Source organism: Saccopteryx leptura, chromosome 2 (assembly GCF_036850995.1).
Source record: "Saccopteryx leptura isolate mSacLep1 chromosome 2, mSacLep1_pri_phased_curated, whole genome shotgun sequence".
Classification (NCBI taxonomy): domain Eukaryota; kingdom Metazoa; phylum Chordata; class Mammalia; order Chiroptera; family Emballonuridae; genus Saccopteryx; species Saccopteryx leptura.
Genome location: NC_089504.1, coordinates 286,442,464 through 286,460,209, shown reverse-complemented (window position 1 = coordinate 286,460,209; position 17,746 = coordinate 286,442,464). Strand labels below are relative to the sequence as shown.

The 17,746-nt window shown below is 42.2% G+C and overlaps 1 protein-coding gene across 4 annotated transcripts in view; it reads right to left on the bottom strand.

Annotated features, from left to right (window-relative positions):
• The window catches only part of GON4L (gon-4 like), a 105,878-nt gene extending 89,375 nt beyond the window's left edge, over positions 1-16,503 (bottom strand). For 2 of the 4 annotated variants that reach the window (XM_066362233.1, XM_066362236.1), the window contains exons 1-3: positions 16,080-16,363; positions 12,019-12,545; positions 3,215-3,406 (exon numbers count right to left, since the gene is read on the bottom strand). In XM_066362233.1, the coding sequence (XP_066218330.1) occupies positions 3,215-3,406; positions 12,019-12,520 (694 nt within the window). In that variant the 5' untranslated portion in view covers positions 12,521-12,545; positions 16,080-16,363. The other 2 variants (XM_066362234.1, XM_066362235.1) reach the window with 2 other exon arrangements.
• Positions 16,504-17,746: the final 1,243 nt, after the last annotated feature.

Below are 17,746 nucleotides of genomic sequence, written 5' to 3'. Positions count from 1 at the left end.
TTGGTCTGCTGTAGCTCCCTGATCAAGGCACATATAAGAAAGTAATCAATGAACAACTAAGGAGCCACAATGAAGAATTGATGCTTCTCATCTCTCTCCCTCTCTTTCTGTCTGTCCCTATCTGTCCCTCTCTCTGACTTTCTCTCTATGCCACACACACACAAAAAAGTGTTCTATATGCTGACTGTGGTGGTAGTTACAAAAATATATAAAATTTTCAAAAATCACTGAATAAAAGCCTTGGTCAGGTTGCAGGTTTGATCCCGGTCAGGGTACACATGAGAAGCGACCATCTGCTTCTCTTCCCCTCCCTCTCCCTTCCCTTCTTGCAGCCAGTGGTTTTGTTGGTTTGAGCATCAACCTCAGATGCTGAGGATATAGCTCAGTTGATATGAACCAAGTTGATCAGCCCCAGACAGGGGTTGCTGGGTGGATCCTGGTCAGGGCACATATGAGTGGGTGTCTGTCTATCTATCTTCCCTCATTTCACTTAAAAAAAAAAAAAGGCCCTGGATAAATTTTACTGCATGTAACATATCTCAAGATCACTAGCCTGGAGTGTGGTGGCACAATAAATTAGAGCATCAACCTGGAATTCTAAGTCGCCAGTTCAAAACCATATATGAGAAGCAACTACTACAAGTTGATGCTTCCTGCTCCTCCCTTCCTTTCTCTAAAATCAATAAAATATATATATATTTTAAAAATCACTATAGGCCTGATCTATGGTGGCGCAGTGGATAAAGAGTCGACCTGGAAATGCTGAGGTCGCCGGTTCGAAACCCTGGGCTTGCCTGGTCAAGGCACATATGGGAGTTGATGCTTCCAGCTCCTCCCCCCCCTTCTCTCTCTCTGTCTCTCCCTCTCCTCTCTAAAATGAATAAATAAATTAAAAAAAATACAAAAATAAAAAAATCACTATAACTCTTCATATTAACAGAATAAAGGAGAAATACCATATTATCTTAATAGCGATTTTTTTCACAAAAGCATTTGAAAGCCCTGGCTGGGTAGTATAGTTGGAGCACCGTCCTGACATGCCAAGGTTTCAGATTCAATCCCTGATGGCATGAATGAGTGGAGCCACAAATTGATGTCTCTCTTTCTCTTTCAGTCTCTCTCCCTTTCTCTATAAAAACCAATAAATAAATAAATTTTTTAAGTATTTGACAAAATTCAAAATAATGATAAAACTGTCCCTGGCCAGTTGGCTCAGCGGTAGAGCGTCGGCCCGGTGTGTAGGAGTCCCAGGTTCGATTCCCGGCCAGGGCACACAGGAGAGGCACCCATTTGCTTCTCCACCCCTCCCCCTCTCCTTCCTCTCTGTCTCTCTCTTCCCCTCCCGCAGCGAGGCTCCCCTGGACCAAAGATGGCCCAGGCGCTGGGGATGGCTCTGTAGCCTCTGCCTCAGGCGCTAGAATGGCTCTGGACGCAACAGAGCGACGCCCCAGAGGGGCAAAGCATCGCCCCCTGGTGGGCATGCTGGGTGGATCCCGGTCGGGCGCATGCGGGAGTCTGTCTGACTGCCTCCCCGTTTCCAGCTTCGGAAAAATGAAAAAAATAATAATAATAATAATGATAAAACTCTTGGAAAACTAGAAAAAAGTTTTCTTAATGTGATACTATATAAAGCCTATAATTATTGTCATACATAATGAAGGAATACTGAACATCTTCCCACAATTTCAGAAATGAGACATGGATATTCACTATCACTACTTCTAACCTACCTAGTCATGAAGGTTTGTATTTGCATAAAAAAATCACAGGGGTTCACTTTAAATCTATTTGTTAAATTGAATACAGGGGTTCTTTGGATTACAACAGTCTCAACATACAACGTTTCTAGTTTATGATACTCACTCCCATAAAAACTTTAAAAAATTGAGACTGGAATGTTTCAGCTTACGCTGTTAGCATTGTACTTACAGACTACGTAGGCGAACTAGTTCCAGACGAGCCTGGAACAATTTTTTAGTAAAGTTGAGAAGCCTGCAACGGATCCTGTACCCTCTATTTACTGCTTCTCAAGATGAAACACCTGTAGTACAGATAGAATCATCTCCAGCATCACCTGCAAGTTCCTCAGGCAATCCTGATTCACCTGACCCAGTATCTCCAGCACCTTCTGCAGGTTTTCCTGTTTCTCCAGCCTCCTCCTTCCAATAGGTCACTCTCTCCCACCATGCAATGCCCCTTCCAGTGTGTGAGACAACCACAGGAATAAAGGTATTTTTTTACACTCATTTTTTGGTCATTTTTTTCTGTTACTACAGTACTGTATATTTATGTCCTTTTCCTTTTTCTATGGCTTAGTTGTGTTTTTATGCTCTAGATTATAATTTCACTACTATGTTAGGATAGGTAAGTGACTTAGGCTAAGGTGTGTTTTGACTTACACCAAAATTTGGATTATGTCACTGTCGTAAGAACAGAACGGTGTCATAACCCAAGGACACTCTATAGTCAATAATATTCTAATAATTATGTATGGTGTCAGATGACTATGGGATCATCAAAATGATCACTTAGTAAGTTATAGAATGTCTAATCATTAGGCTATATACCTGTAACAAATATAATATTGTATGTCAAGTGTAATTGAAAAATAAAAAATAATTAATTTAAAAAATTTTACTTATTAATTTTAGAGAGAGAGGAAGGGGCAGAGAGAGACAGAAACATCCATCTGTTCCTGTCAATCCCCTGATCGGGGATTGAACCTGCAACCTTAGTGTATCAGGATGATGCTCTCTAACCAACAAAGCTATCCAACCAGGACAATAAATGATTTAATTTTTTTTTAAATTTTTTCTTTATTTTTTATTTATTCATTTTAGACAGGAGAGGGAGAGACAGAGAGAGAGGAGAGACAGAGAGAGAGAAGGGGGGAGGAGCTGGAAGCATCAACTCCCATATGTGCCTTAACCAGGCAAGCCCAGGGTTTCGAACCGGCAACCTCAGCATTTCCAGATCAACGCTTTATCCACTGCGCCACCACAGGTCAGGCCTGATTTAATTTTTTAAAAAAGGAAATAAAAAAGCCCTGGCCAATAGCTCCATTGGTTAGAGCATCATCCCAATAAGCAAAGACTGGTTTGATCCCCAGTGAGGGCACATAAAGGAACAGATTGATGTTTTAGTATCTCACTCTTTCCCTTCCTCTCTCTCTAAAATCAATTAAAAAAAAAAAAGCTAAAGAAAGAAAGCCTACCCATTGGAATAAAGAGTCCATCATCCTCTATCTCTTCCTCAGCTTGGTGATCTGAAGTCTCGAGTGGCTTTCCTTGAGGAGAGGCACAGACATCTGACTGAGACGGTTTTCCCGGCTGGACTCCTGGACTTACTGAGTGGCTGCCTGATGGCAGTAAAGGCATCTCTCCTGCAGAATGCATCTGAGGTTTTCCTGGAAGAATCACAAACATCGCTTCACTTAGGTCATTTTCTGTCACACTCTTGTAGAAATCTGCATCTTGTTATAAAGTCATTTTTTGTTAGATACCTTCATTATGATGCATATACTAGGAGTTGAATCCCAAATCATCAAAAGTTCCTCTCAGCCAAATTTCCATCAAGAGGGAATTTTTATCAATAGCACAAACTAGTGATCTCATTTAATCATCAATCTAATAATTTTTAGAATGATGTCTAACATTTTAAAAAGTGAACCAACACAAATGACTTTTTAAACAAACATATGAGAATCTTAACATCTAATAAAAATACAGAAACTCACTTTGGTAGGCAGAGCTTCCATTTATACTTTTGCTATGAAAAACACATTTGAAAACTACCCTAAAACTATCCCTACAGTTTCTCAGCTTCACCATACTTCATATAGTGAAAATGTTCCTTTTTTTTTGGAGAGAAAGACAAAGAACATTGATCTGTTCTCCTATGTGCCCTGACTGGAGATCAAACCAGCAACCTCTGTGCTTCGGAAAGTTGCACTCACCAACCAAGCTTTCTAGCTAGGGTGAAAATGTTCTTTTTCTCTGCAACAATTTTTAACTCTGACTCCATCACACTGCCTCTCAACTTAATTCCCCTCTTGAAGAACGCTTTAGGACCCCACTTATCCTTCTATCAATGTGCTAGATTCTGAAAGACCTTAGAAAGAAAAACTGAGAAGGGTAAATGAGATAGAGAAGGAAAAGCCTTATTCAGAGCAAATATGTTAAGCTGTTTACTGCCAGCCTAAGAACTGTAAATTGATAACATGAAAAGAATTAGCTGAGAACTGTACAAACCAATTAAGTATAAGCTGAAACCTGCCTAAATTAATCATTTTTAGAAGGAAAAGAAAGAGAAAAAGTGTTAAGCAGAAATTAGGTAACATAAATCAATTTTAAAAGAATTGAAATTCCATTAGAATAAACAGCAATACAGAATGGTTAAATCACTAGCACATGAAGTCTAGAAACATGATTTAATCGTCTATCAATTATAACAAAATGCTAATACTTCAAAATAACTTGTTGTGGGGGATGTCCTAAATAATCATAAACAGAAAATTAAATGTTACTTAACAGACAACAAACAACCTGACCAGTGGGGGCGCAGTGGATGGAGTGTTGACCTAGGACACTGAGGTCCCTGGTTCAAAGCCCCAAGATCACCAGCTTGAGTGCAGGCTTGAGGGCTTGAGCATGGGATCATCAACATGATCCCATGGTCGCTGGCTCGAGCCCAAAGGTCACTGGCTTGAAGCCCAAGGTTGCTGGCTTGAGCTCAGGGTTGCTAGATGGAGCAAGGGATCACTGGCTCAGATGGAGCCCCTCTGGTCAAGGCATGTGTGAGGCAATCAATGAACAACTAGAGTGCAGCAAATATGGTTGATGCTTCTCATCTCTCTCCCACCCTGTCTGTCTATCTAAAATAAAAAATATGCACTAATTTATAATAGTAATTACTCAGAGTAGTAAGATTATAGATGATTTTTATTTTCTTCTTTAAATTTTTCAATAGTTTCGGCCCTAGCTGGTTGGCTCAGCGATAGAGCATTGGCCTGGCGTGTGGAAGTCCTGGGTTCAATTCCCAGTCAGGACACATAGAAGAAGCACCCATTTGCTTCTTTCCCCCTTTCCTTTCTCTCTATCTTTCTCTTCCCCTCCCGCAGCCAAAGCTCCACTGGAGCAAAGTTGGTCCAGGCACTGAGGATGGCTCTGGTCTCAGCGGAGCAATGCCTCACCAGATGGATAGAGCATAGCTCCCTGGTGGGTATGCCAGGTAGATCCTGGTTGGGCATATGTGGGAGTCTTGTCTGCCTGCTTCCCCGCTTCTCATTTCAGAAAAATACAAAAAAAAAACCCAAAACTTTTCAATAGTTTCCAAAATATGTGTATATAAATTTACAACTTTCTTCCTTTCTGTTTTTGTATATTACATTTCTAGTTAGGAAAAAAAGTTACTTGGGGAAAAAATGAATTCTATATAGACAGAGTGTACTTCTTTTATCGGTACTACTAATTAAAGCGCAAGGTTTAGAATCAACTTTCAATCATTCAAATTAATGAAGGGGAGTGGTATTACAGATAATCCTAAACAATGCTTATTTTATCTATCTACAGTTGGATATTTGTAAACTGAACATTAAAGATATCTCTACACACACTGAGGTCTCTGGTTCAAAACCATGGGCTTGCCTGGTCACATATGGGAATTGATATTTCCTGCTCCTCCCCTGCTTCTCTCTCTCTCTCCTCTCTAAATTGAATAAATAAAATCTTAAAAAAAAAAAAGGAATCACATTTAAAAATATCTCTACACAACAACACAAAAACAAACAATCTAATTAAAAAAATGGGTAGAGGTGTCAGCCCAGCATGTGGAAGTCCCAGGTTCAATTCCCAACCAGGGCACACAGGAGAAGCACCCATCTGCTTCTCCACCCTTCCCCCTCTCCTTCCTCTCTCATTCTCTCTCTCTCTCTCTCTCTCTCTCTTCCCTTCCTGCAGCCAAGGCTCCACTGGAGCGAAGTTGGCCCAGGTGCTGAGGATGGCTCCATGGCCTCCGTCTCAGGTGCTAGAACGGCTCCAGCCGCAACAGAGCAACGCCCCAGATGGGCCAAGCATCGCCCCCTGGTTGGCATGCCAGGTGGATCTTGGTCAGGCACATGCGGGAGTCTGTCTGACTGCCTACCCACTTCTAACTTCAGAAAAAAATTAAAAGGGCAGAGGACCTAAACAGATACTTTTCCAAAGAAGACATTCAGATGGCCAATAGATATATGAAGAGATGCTCAATATCACTAGTTATAAGGAAAATACAAATCAAAACACAATGAGATACCACCTCACAACCATTAGAAAGGCTATCATCAATAAGACAAAAAATAAGGAGTACTGGACCCCTGGCCAGGTAGCTCAGTTGGTTCGAGTGTCGACTCAATAAGCCAAGATTGTGGGTTCAATAACCGGTCAGGGAACATATGAGAATTAACCAATGGCTGCATAAATAAGTGGAACAACAAATCAGTGTTTCTCTTTCTCTCTCCATTCCTCTCTGTGAAATCAATAAAATAATTTTTTTGAAAAAGTGCTGAAGAGGCCCTGGCCAGATAGCTCAGTTGATTAGAACACCATCCCAAAGTGCAGAGGTTGTTGGTTTGATCCACGGTCAGGGCACATACAGAAACAGATCTATGTTCCTGTCTCCCCCCCACCTTCCTCTCTATCTAAAATCTATAAATATATTTTTTTTAAGTACTGGAGAGGATGTGGAGAAAAGGGAACACTAGTGCACTGTCAGTGGGAATGTAAATTGGTTCAGCCACTATGGAAAACAGTATAGAGGTTCCTCAAAAAATTAAGAATAGAGTTACCATATTACCCAGCAATCCCTGTTCTGGGTATCCACCTGAAATTTTTGAAAACATTTGTAAAGATATATATGCCCCTATGTTCAAAGCAGCATTACTTACAACAGTCAAGATATGGAAACAGGCCCTGGCCAGTTGGCTCAGTAGATGAAGCATTGGCCTGGCGTATGTACATCCCAGGATCAATTCCTAGTCAGGGCACACATGAGAAGCCATCATCTGCTGCTCTCCCCCTCCTTCTCTTCATTCTCTCCCTCTTCTCTTCCCACAGCCTGATTAGTTCGAGTGCTGGCACTGGGTGCTGAGGATGGGTTGGTTCAAGGGAGCAAGCCAGCCTCAGGCACTAAAACTAGCTCAACTGAATCAAGCACCATCCCAGATTGGTTGCCAGGTGGATCCCAGTTGGGGCACATGCAGGAGTCTGTCTCACTATTTCCCCTCTTCTTCTTTTTTTTTATTTTTTATTTTATTTATTTATGTATTTTTTACAGAGACAGAGAGTGAGTCAGAGAGAGGGATAGACAGGGACAGACAGACAGGAACAGAGAGAGATGAGAAGCATCAATCATTAGTTTTTCATTGTGCTTTGCACCACCTTAGTTGTTCATTGGTTGCTTTCTCATATGTGCCTTGACCACAGGCCTTCAGCAGACCGAGTAACCCCTTGTTGGACCCAGCGACCTTGGGTTCAAGCTGGTAGACTTTTGCTCAAACCAGATGAGCCCGCGCTCAAGCTGGCGACCTCGGGGTCTTGAACCTGGGTCCTCTGCATCCCAGTCTGACGCTCTATCCACTGTGCCACGGCCTGGTCAGGCTTCGCCTCTTCTTAATTAAAAAAAAGATATAGAAACAATCTAAGTGTCCTCTGATGAATGAATGAATAAAAATGTGGTGTGTATGTGTGTATATACACACACACACACACACAATGGAATACTACTCACCCATAAAAAGATGAAATATTGTCATTTGCAACAACATGGATAGACCTTGAAAGCATTATGCTAAATGAGGTAAACCAATGGAAAAAGGACAAGAACCATGTGATTTCACTCATGTAGGATATAAAACACAAAGATACAGACAAAAACTCATAGATATAGACAGAATGGTGATTACCAGAGAAGGAAGGTAGGAGAGGACAAAGTGGATAACAGGGGTCAAATATATAATGACAAAAGGAGACTTGACTTTGGGTGGTAAGAGTAAACAGATGCTATGTTACAAAATAGCACACCTGAAATTTGTATCACATTATTAACCAATGTTAACCCAATAAATTTATTTATTTATTTTTAGACGGAGAGGAAGGAAGAGAGAGATGAGAAGCACCAACTCATAGTTGCGTCACTTTAGTTGTTCATTAAGTGCCTTTCATATGTGCCTTGACCGAAGGTGGGGTGAGGCTCAAGCCGAGCCAGTGACCCCTTGCTCAAGCCAGCAACCATGGAATCATGTTGAGGATCCCATGCTCAAGCCTGTGACCTCACACCCAAACTGGCAAGCCTGCGCTCAAGCCAGATGAGCCCGTGTTCAGCGACCTTAGGATTTCAAACCTGGACTTCAGTGTCCCAGGTCGATGCTCTATCCACTGCGACACCACAAGTCTGGTCCAATTAATTTAATTTTTAAGAAATCTCTAGATTCCACTCAATAGCTGAGTGACTTTGAGCCTCTTCTTAATTTTCTCTAGCATTTTAATTTTGTATCTTCCTCCATTCCTCCTGTCTTCATGTCACAAATACAACTTAGGTTGAAGAAAAAAATTCAATAATCAGCCCCTCAATTACATTCCCCATTATGAAGGCTGCATCACCATCCCCCAATCCAGATCTCTTCGATGGTAGCAATCTCTGAGCAATACTAATTCTTTATCATGTCTCTAAAATATTATATATTCTTTCTATTCTATCCTTACTGTCACATCCTACTACAATCCTTTATAAAGTCTCAAGGGGCCCTGGCCGGTTAGCTCAGTGGTAGAGTGCCGGCCTGGCGTGCAGGAGTCCTAGGTTCGATTCCTGGCCAGGGCACACAGGAGAAGCACCCATCTGGTTCTCCACCCCTCCCCCTCCCCTTCCTCTCTGTCTCTCTCTTCCCCTCCCACAGCCAAGGCTCCATTGGAGCAAAGTTCGCCTGGGCGCTGAGGATGGCTCCATGGCCTCTGCCTCAGGTGCTAGAATGGCTCTGGTCGCAACAGAGCAATGCCCCAGATGGGCAGAGCATCGCCCCCTGGTGGGCATGCCGGGTGGATCCCGGTCGGGCGCATGCGGGAGTCTGTCAGACTGCCTCCCCGTTTCCAACTTCAGGAAAAAAAAAAAGTCTCAAGGGGATAACAGCAAGCTGTGAACACCCAGCAACCTGAAGCCCTGCAACACTCCCATAAATATAGCACTTTAACATGTTTTCAGAATATGCTATTCTACTTCCACTTCTTCCTCACAATCTATCAAAACCTATTAATCCTACAATTTCCAATTTCAAAAATCTTAATTACCTATACCACACAATTTAATCACATATTGTTTTACACTGTTCCAAGTGAATAATACGTTTATGTCTTGTCTTTCCAAGTAGACTATAAGCTTCCTGAGGTTAGAACTATGTCTTCTGATTCTTTTATGCATCAATTAGCTACAGGAAAAGTTCAAACACCTGAACATGAAAAACAAAGACCTTCACAATCTAAACACAATCTACCACTCTGAAGCTATCTCTCACCACTTCCTCCAAACCACTATGTCCCTATCCTCTTCTGCCTCGACTTATGAGCAGACTATTGCAGGCCTATGAAACCCCATGCCATTATTCTGTCAAACTGCAATTCATCCTTCCAAGTCCGAAGGTTATATCATCTCTGTAAAGCCTTTCCCAATGTCCCAGGGAGGAGTCTCTCCCTTCAAGCCTCTACCCCTCCTCTGTAAGCCCCACTTCATGGATACCACTAAGTCACAAAAAGGCATACATAGTTCATCCCTCCAGAAAGGGGAGAGAAACAAAAGGACACAGAAGAAGATTTAAGGAATGGGAGGGGTGAAGAAAGTCTCCACCCATTCATAAAGTTCACTGCTGACCCCTAGGAGCACAGCAGTTACGATTTCTTTTTTAAATCTTTTTATTTTTTATTTCAGAGGAGACAGAGGGAGAGATAACAGTGAAAGGAGCATGAAGCATCAACTCTCATATGTGTCTTGACCAGGCAAGCTCAGGGTCATGAACCAATGACCTCAGTATTCCAGGTCGATGCACTATCCCAGGTGTGGCCAACAGTTTTTGCCCCTGGGCCAGATTAGAAAGAAAACTTTTTTCATGGGCTGGACGAAATATCAAAATTAAAAAATGTTAAATACAGCCTGACCAGGTGGTGGCGCAGTGGATAGAGCGTTGGACTGGGATGTGGAGGACCCAGGTTGGAGACCCCGAGGTCGCCAGCTTAAGCACGGGCTCATCTGGTTTGAGCAAACCTCACCAGCTTGGACCCAAGGTCGCTGGCTCAAACAAGGGGTCACTCAGTATGCTGCAGCCCCATGGTCAAGGCACATATGAGAAAGCAATCAATGAACAACTAAAGTGCCACAATGAAAAACTGATGATTGATGCTTCTCATCTCTCTCCATTCCTGTCTGTCTGTCCCTATCTATCTCTCTCTGACTCTCTCTCTGTTAAAAAAAAAAAAAAAAAAAAAAAAAAAGCCTGACCTGTGGTGGCACAGTCGATAAAGTGTCAACCTGGAAACACTGAGGTTGCTGGTTCAAAACCCTGGGCTTGCCTGGTCAAGGCACATATGGGAGTTGATGCTTCCTACTCCTCCCCCATTCTCTCTCTCTCTCTCCTCTCTCTATAATAAATAAATAAAATCTAAAAAAAAAAAAAAAGTTAAATACAATTGTAATTAAAATTGTAAATAAAAATGTTACTTAAATATTCATTTAGCCTGACCTGTGGTGGCGCAGTGGATAAAGCGTCTACCTGGAATGCTGAGGTTGCCAGTTCAAAACCCTGGGCCTGCCCAGTCAAGGCACATATGGGAGTTGATGCTTCCTGCTCCTCCCCCCCTTCTCTAAAATTAATAAATAAAAATTTAAAAAAAAAAGTAAACAATTTTATGTAATTTATGAATAAATGTAAGTGAGTAAAAAATTTTTAATATACAATATTATTTTAATAAAAATATATTTTAATAAAAATATAATTACAGTGGTACCTTGAGATACGAACAGACCAACATACTTTTTTTTAAGATACGAGCTGCAACTCAGTCCATATTTTTGTTTAAAGACATCGAGCGAAATTCCGAAATACAAGTCGTAATTTGGGAAGCAGCCGCGAGTTGGCGCGTTGGCACAGGAGTCCAGTATCGTCAGTTTGATATAGAAGTTGACTGACTTACAAGCTTAGTTACAGAACGAATTAAATTCGTATCTCAAGGTACCACTGTACATACCGTATAAATATCCAAACTATCGCAATCAATTGAAACAATATTTAATTAATAGAATGATCTTGAAGCCGTTATATCACAAATAAAACAATTATTTCATTTTACAAACAGCCTGGACACATTTTCAGTTATCAACTGCAGCTATTGTCTATGCTACAATGCCACTTGATTCAGCACACTTGACCACAAAAACAACAAATTGTTTGACCTTGAGTGCGCACTGGCAAACTCCGCCTAAAAGAATGTGAGTTTCACATCGCCGCTAAACGTCAAACAGTTCATATCGAGTACAGACCAGTACAAAAGTTGTAAATCTTTATAATGGAATTTTTTTTAAAAATAAATAAGTATCGCAAATCCACTCAATCAATTATTGGAAGTTAACCCTAGATTAGTCACACGTGGAATTCTTTCCCGCATATCGCTATCTTCTTAAATATCTCGATTTCCAATAATCGAAGACACTTCCACTTCTGAGTAGCTGAGATTTTATAGTGTAGAATATTAAAAATTTAATCGCTGGCTGCATAAACATATTACGCAGGCCGAGGCCGTATGTTGCCCATGCCTGCCCTATCCACTGTGCCACCACAGTTCAGGCAGCAGTTCCAATTTCATACCCAATCAGAAGCCCCTCTCAGAAAAACTAGCATTGTATTTTGTAAAGGCACTGCCAAGAGTGCAGTGGTGAAGGCAAAGGCAATGCCAAACTGTTACTGACAAGGAAAATGTAGCCTAAAGAGCTGGCATATCTTACCTCCTTCTTCCTTTACTTCTTCACTAGGTTCTCCTGAAAAAGGCTCCTTTGTGATAAGATGATCACCTCTGTCTTCTTGGGTAACTGGCTTGGGCCTGAGTGTCATTTTTTTCCCTCTCCGTGAGCCAGTGGCATGGAGTTTTTCTTTATCAATGTGTACAGTAAGGGGCTGGGAAGACTCCAAAGAAGGGAGGGTGACTGCCTTAGAGATGGCCACAACAGCTTCTAGAGCTGGTGCGTTTGTATCCTGGGTGACTACCCCAGAGTTCAAAGATGGATCCTCCATACCAAGCTGATTTTCTGCATCCTGCACAGATTGAACTTCGAGGCCAGCTGATCTGCCATGACTTTGACCCCAGGACAGTGACACTGACCCCAAGTCTTTAACCTGGTCAGGTTCTGGTTCAACAGCTGACTCTAGGTCTAAGTCATCTTCCTCCTGGTTTCCCTGATGCTGTGAGAACTCAGTCATTGTAGTTCTTCTCTTCTTACTGGGCAACATTTTAAAGTCCTACTTTTGGTCCATCCTGAAAGGATAAAAGCAAGTTCTTATTACCTTCATATTAATTATTATAATATTTTCTCAAATATTTTATCACTTACTCATGTTCAATCATGAACACAGTATTTTATACCAAATGTGCAATCTCCTATTAGGTGGAAGTGTACAGATAGTGGTTAGAGTACTTGAGTTGAAAATTTAACTCTACTACTGATTAGTAATTACCTTAGCTGAGTGACTTAATCTCTTCAGTTTCCTCAACTGTAAAAAATTATTTTTACCTCAGAGTTGTTATAAGAATTACATGAGTGATTAATGTTAGTCATTATTATTACCATCAAGAGGGTAGAATAGCATGATGCTGAGATCAACTGAGTCAAATTGGACTCATTTCCCAAGTCAGTTTCTTTTCAGTTTTGTGATTTTGTATAACTTACTTAACCTGAATCTCAGTTTCTTCAGTTAAAAACTGAAATAAAAATAGCACCTACGCCCTGGCCGGTTGGCTCAGTGGTAGAGCGTTGGCCTGGCATGCAGAAGTCCCGGGTTTGATTCCCAGCCAGGGCACACAGGAGAAGCGCCCATTTGCTCTCCGCCCCTCCCCCTCTCCTTCCTCTCTGTCTCTCTCTTCCCCTCCCGCAGCGAGGCTCCATTGGAGCAAAGATGGCCCGGGCACTGGGGATGGCTCCTTGGCCTCTGCCCCAGGCGCTAGAGTGGCTCTGGTTGCAACAGAGCAATGCCCCGGAGGGGCAGAGCATCACTCCCTGGTGGGCGTGCCGGGTGGATCCCGATCGGGTGCATGCGGGAGTCTGACTGTCTCTCCCCGTTTCCAGCTTCAGAAACATACAAAAAAAAAAAATTGCACCTACATCATTAGATAGTAATTTATTAGGTCAATAAATGTTTTCTATTGTTGTTTGTACATACAGGTATTTCCATGAACAGGAATAATCAAAAAGCAAAGTGTGGTTGTTTAGAGGTTAGACCATAATAACAGGAATTTGGGGTTGTAAAAAAGACAGATTCTTACTGTTCTCTGTACAGTCACCTCTGGACTCTCGCTTTCAATTCCAGTTATCACAACACTAACCTAAAGTAGAGGGCATCTTCTTTTATGTTCTTACAGCACCTGTCTGCAAACCTCTTTTATGATAATTACACTTTTGTGACTGCCTCCTGTTTGTTTCCTTCCCATCTCCCTCTATAAAAACTATGTGTTTTTTTCAGGAAAAGAACTCTTTCAACTAGTACCCCTAGTATCAGGCAGTATCCGCCCTACTGTAGCCATTCAATGAATGTTCCCTGAATAAATGAATGAATGAAAGAGGGTATGAACATCTTATTCTGCTTATTTTATGTAGCATTTGGACCAAGAGTTAAACATTTTATGGAAACCTCCCACCCAAAACACTTTACTCAATAAAATAGGTACAAGAATAGAATAAGCTGCCTTGTGTTACAGTGAGTTCTTCATCACTAACAATGTTCAAAGTCTGAATGCCCATCTACCAGAGCACTGGATGAAAGCTTGGACTAGAGGTCTGAAAAATAAAGTTTTGTGGGGTTTTTTGGCAGAGACAGAGCGAGAGTCAGAGAGAGGGATAGATAAGAATGAACAGACAGACAGGAATGCAGAGATGAGAAGCATCAATCATCAGTTTTTCGTTGTGGCACTTTACTTGTTCATTGATTGCTTTCTCATACGTGCCTTGACCGCAGGCCTTCAGCAGACCGAGTAACCCCTTGCTTGAGCCAGTGACCTTGGGTCTAAGCTGGTGAGCTTTGCTCAAACCAGATGAGCCCACGCTCAAGCTGGCGACTTCGGGGTCTTGAACCTGGGTCCTCTGCATCCCAGTCCAACGTGCTATCCACTGCGCCACCACCCGGTCAGGCTGAAAAATAAAGCTCTTGCTCATAAGAGTCTGACATGGGGGTAGGCAGAAGGTAAATTGTGATGGAAAGAGATCTGACTTGGCGTGGTAAAAATATAATACAATATTCAGATAATGTATTAAGAATTGTATACCTGCCTGACCTGTGGTGGCGCAGTGGATAAAGCATCGACCTGGAAATACTGAGGTCGCTGGTTCGAAACCCTGGGCTTGCCTAGTCAAGGCACATATGGGAGTTGATGCTTCCAGCACCTCCCCCCTTCTCTCTCTCTGTGTCTCTCTCTCCTCTCTCTCTCTGTGTCTCTCTCTCCTCTCTAAAAATGAATAAATAAAATAAAAATATTAAAAAAAAAAAAAAAAAAAGAATTGTATACCTGAGCCCTGGCTGGGTAGCTCAGTTGGTTAGACCGTCATCCTGATACACCAAGCTTGCAGGTTCAATCCCCAGTCAGGGCACATACAATAATCAACCAATGAATGCATAAATGGGTAGAACAAATCAATGTTTCTCTTTCTCCTTTCCTTTCTCTGTCTTGAAATCAATCAATTAAAAAAAAACTTTAAAGAGTGTATTTGTAATATGGGTATAAAAAAGTTAATTAAAAAATAATTGTAGTCTGACCAGGCAGTAGCGCAGTGGACAGAGCATTGGACTGGGATGCAGAGGACCCAGGTTCGAAACCCCGAGGTTGCTGGCTTGTGCGTGGGCTCATCTGTTTGAGCAAGGCTCACCAGCTTGTGCCAAGGTCGCTGGCTTGAGCAAGGGATTACTCGGTCTGCTGAAGTCCCCTGGTCAAGGCACATATGAGAAAGCAATCAATGAACAACTAAGGTACCAGAACAAAGAATTGATGCTTCTCATCTCCCTTTCTGTCTGACCCTATAAGTTCCTCTTCCTCCCTCTCCCTCCCTCTCTCTCTCTCTCTCTCTCTGTCACACACACAAAAAATAATAATTGTATACCTGAATTTTACTAACCAATGTCATCCCAATAAATTCGATTAAAAAAACCAAGAGTCTGAAATTTAACATTAGTTTTTTCATTTCGGTTTGGTTTTTTTTGAGTGAGTGCGAGGGAGATGAGAAGCATCAACTCGTAGTTGTGGCACTTTATTGTTCATTGATTGCTTTCTCATACATGCCTTGACCAGGGGGCTCCAGCTGAGCCAGTGACCCCTTGCTCAAGCCAGCGACCATGGGCTCAGGTCTATGATTCTATGCTCAAGCCAGCGATCTCGGGGTACTGAAGCTGGGACCTCGATGTCAAAGGTTAATGCTATACCCACTGTGACATCAACGGTGAGGCTGAACTATAAGGTTAGCTTTAAACCTCACTAATTCAGTTTCCACGGGTCACTAAGAGAGCTCTCCTCCCACCCTCCAATCTACAATCCTGGTATCTTGGTAATTAAAGCTCAATAAACCAATAAACACGTGAAGATTAGTTAACCCTTGTAAGGAAGGGTGGTGAGTGGGTAATGGGAGAGGGAGTAGCTTAGGCAAATCTTATATTTCATTCGCAGATGAATTACTGAGGTACAGGAAGGAGGGAAAAAAGGAGAGTGAGAAAGAGAGAAAGAAAAAATAAGGAAGGAAGGAAAGAAATACAGCAACCTACAGGGATCAGCTCCAGGCACTTACAACACAGCAGTTCTAAAAAGGCTCACCTTTTGGGAACAGGAGTCAGACCAAGAGGGTGAATGAACACAAATCCGGAAGTAGCCCTAGCGCGGGCCCCTCCTGGGAAAAAGATTTCAAAAAAGGGTACTAACTGCGCTTTTTATCTAGGCACCGAGCACTCGCTCAAAACCCAGGAGACACCCTCACACCTGTATCCTCCGTCATACAACCCGCGCCAATCCTCAGACCCGACCCCCTCAGCCTGAACACCTTTGCCCAGACGTCCTGCTCCGACCAGCCTCTTCCCGCCTCACAGCACAAGACCCACTGCCCTCACCAGCGCTTGATCCCGCAGAAACTCGGCGTCGGTGCCACCGGAAGTCAGCCAGCGGCATCAACTTACGTGCGCGCCCCCGAGTCGCGGAGCGCGGCGTCAGGACGTCTAAGAGCATGCTCCAACCACTAGGCGCCATCCTATTTTAGGGAGGAATGAAGCCACAAAGCTAGCACGTCAATTGTGGGCAAAAAAAAATTTTAAAGAAATACCACACTTTCTCGGTCCGTGCTGCTACCCTACTCAAAACAAAACTGGGGATTGAGATTCAGTGGTTTAATTTGACAACTAATCCTTCACGCCGCTAGATACCTGGAGTACGGGACCAAGGAAACGGAGAATTCAGAAAATTTTGGAAAGGAATACTCCGGTTACAAATAGTGCAGTTTCCTGAATAAAGCTAAGGCAGTCTTGGACTCACTCCATAGTAATTATTCATATCTGTATAATATACTCTGCCATTTTACAAAATGTTTTCACTCACATTATCATAGGTGATTTGATTTTCACGATAAACCCTATAGAACAATGTATATTATTATACCTTCCAATTTACACAACAAATTTCTGACTGACGGATAGATGATTTCTGGTTCAGCTGGGTAGGTGATTTCACAAAGATACACAGCTATCAAATGAATCAGGTGTCCTTAACTCTAGCTTCTAATACATTGAGCCAGTGCCCAGGAAAGTGCCTGGACACAGTCGATGTTCAATAATTCAAAACCTGTCTTTTGCCCTGGCAGGATAGCTCGTTGGTTGGAGCATCGTCTGAAAAGCCGGTTTGATCCCTGGTCAGGGCACATACAGGTACAGATTGATGTTCCTGTCTCCCCCCTCCCCCCCGGATAAAATTAATAAAATCTTTTGTTTTTAAATAAAGAAAATAAATTCCATAACCTGTATTTTGAATGAATGAATTACTCCTAGAACCATGTTCTCTCCACTTTTCTATAAGGAGAGAATGTCGAAGCTGGATAAAAACATTCCAGTCTCTCATTTTACAGGTGAACCACCAACAAATATTTATGCATTTAAATAATCTATTTGACTTGATCTTGCCTATAAACAGAATTTGACAGGATGAAAGTATCCACAGCAAAGTGAAGAGTGAAAATGATGTAAACATGGACATAACCTACAGTAGTCTCACTTTAACCCAAATCACCGTACCTCTCCCAAATGCCAAGGAAGTCTAGAAGCTTGGAGTTTCTTTCTTTTTTTTTTTTTTTTTTTTTGTATTTTTGTATTTTTCTGAAGCTGGAAACGGGGAGAGACAGTCAGTCTCCCGCATGCGCCCGACCGGGATCCACCCGGCACGCCCACCAGGGGACGATGCTCTGCCCCTCCTGGGCGTCGCTCTGCTGCGACCTGAGCCAC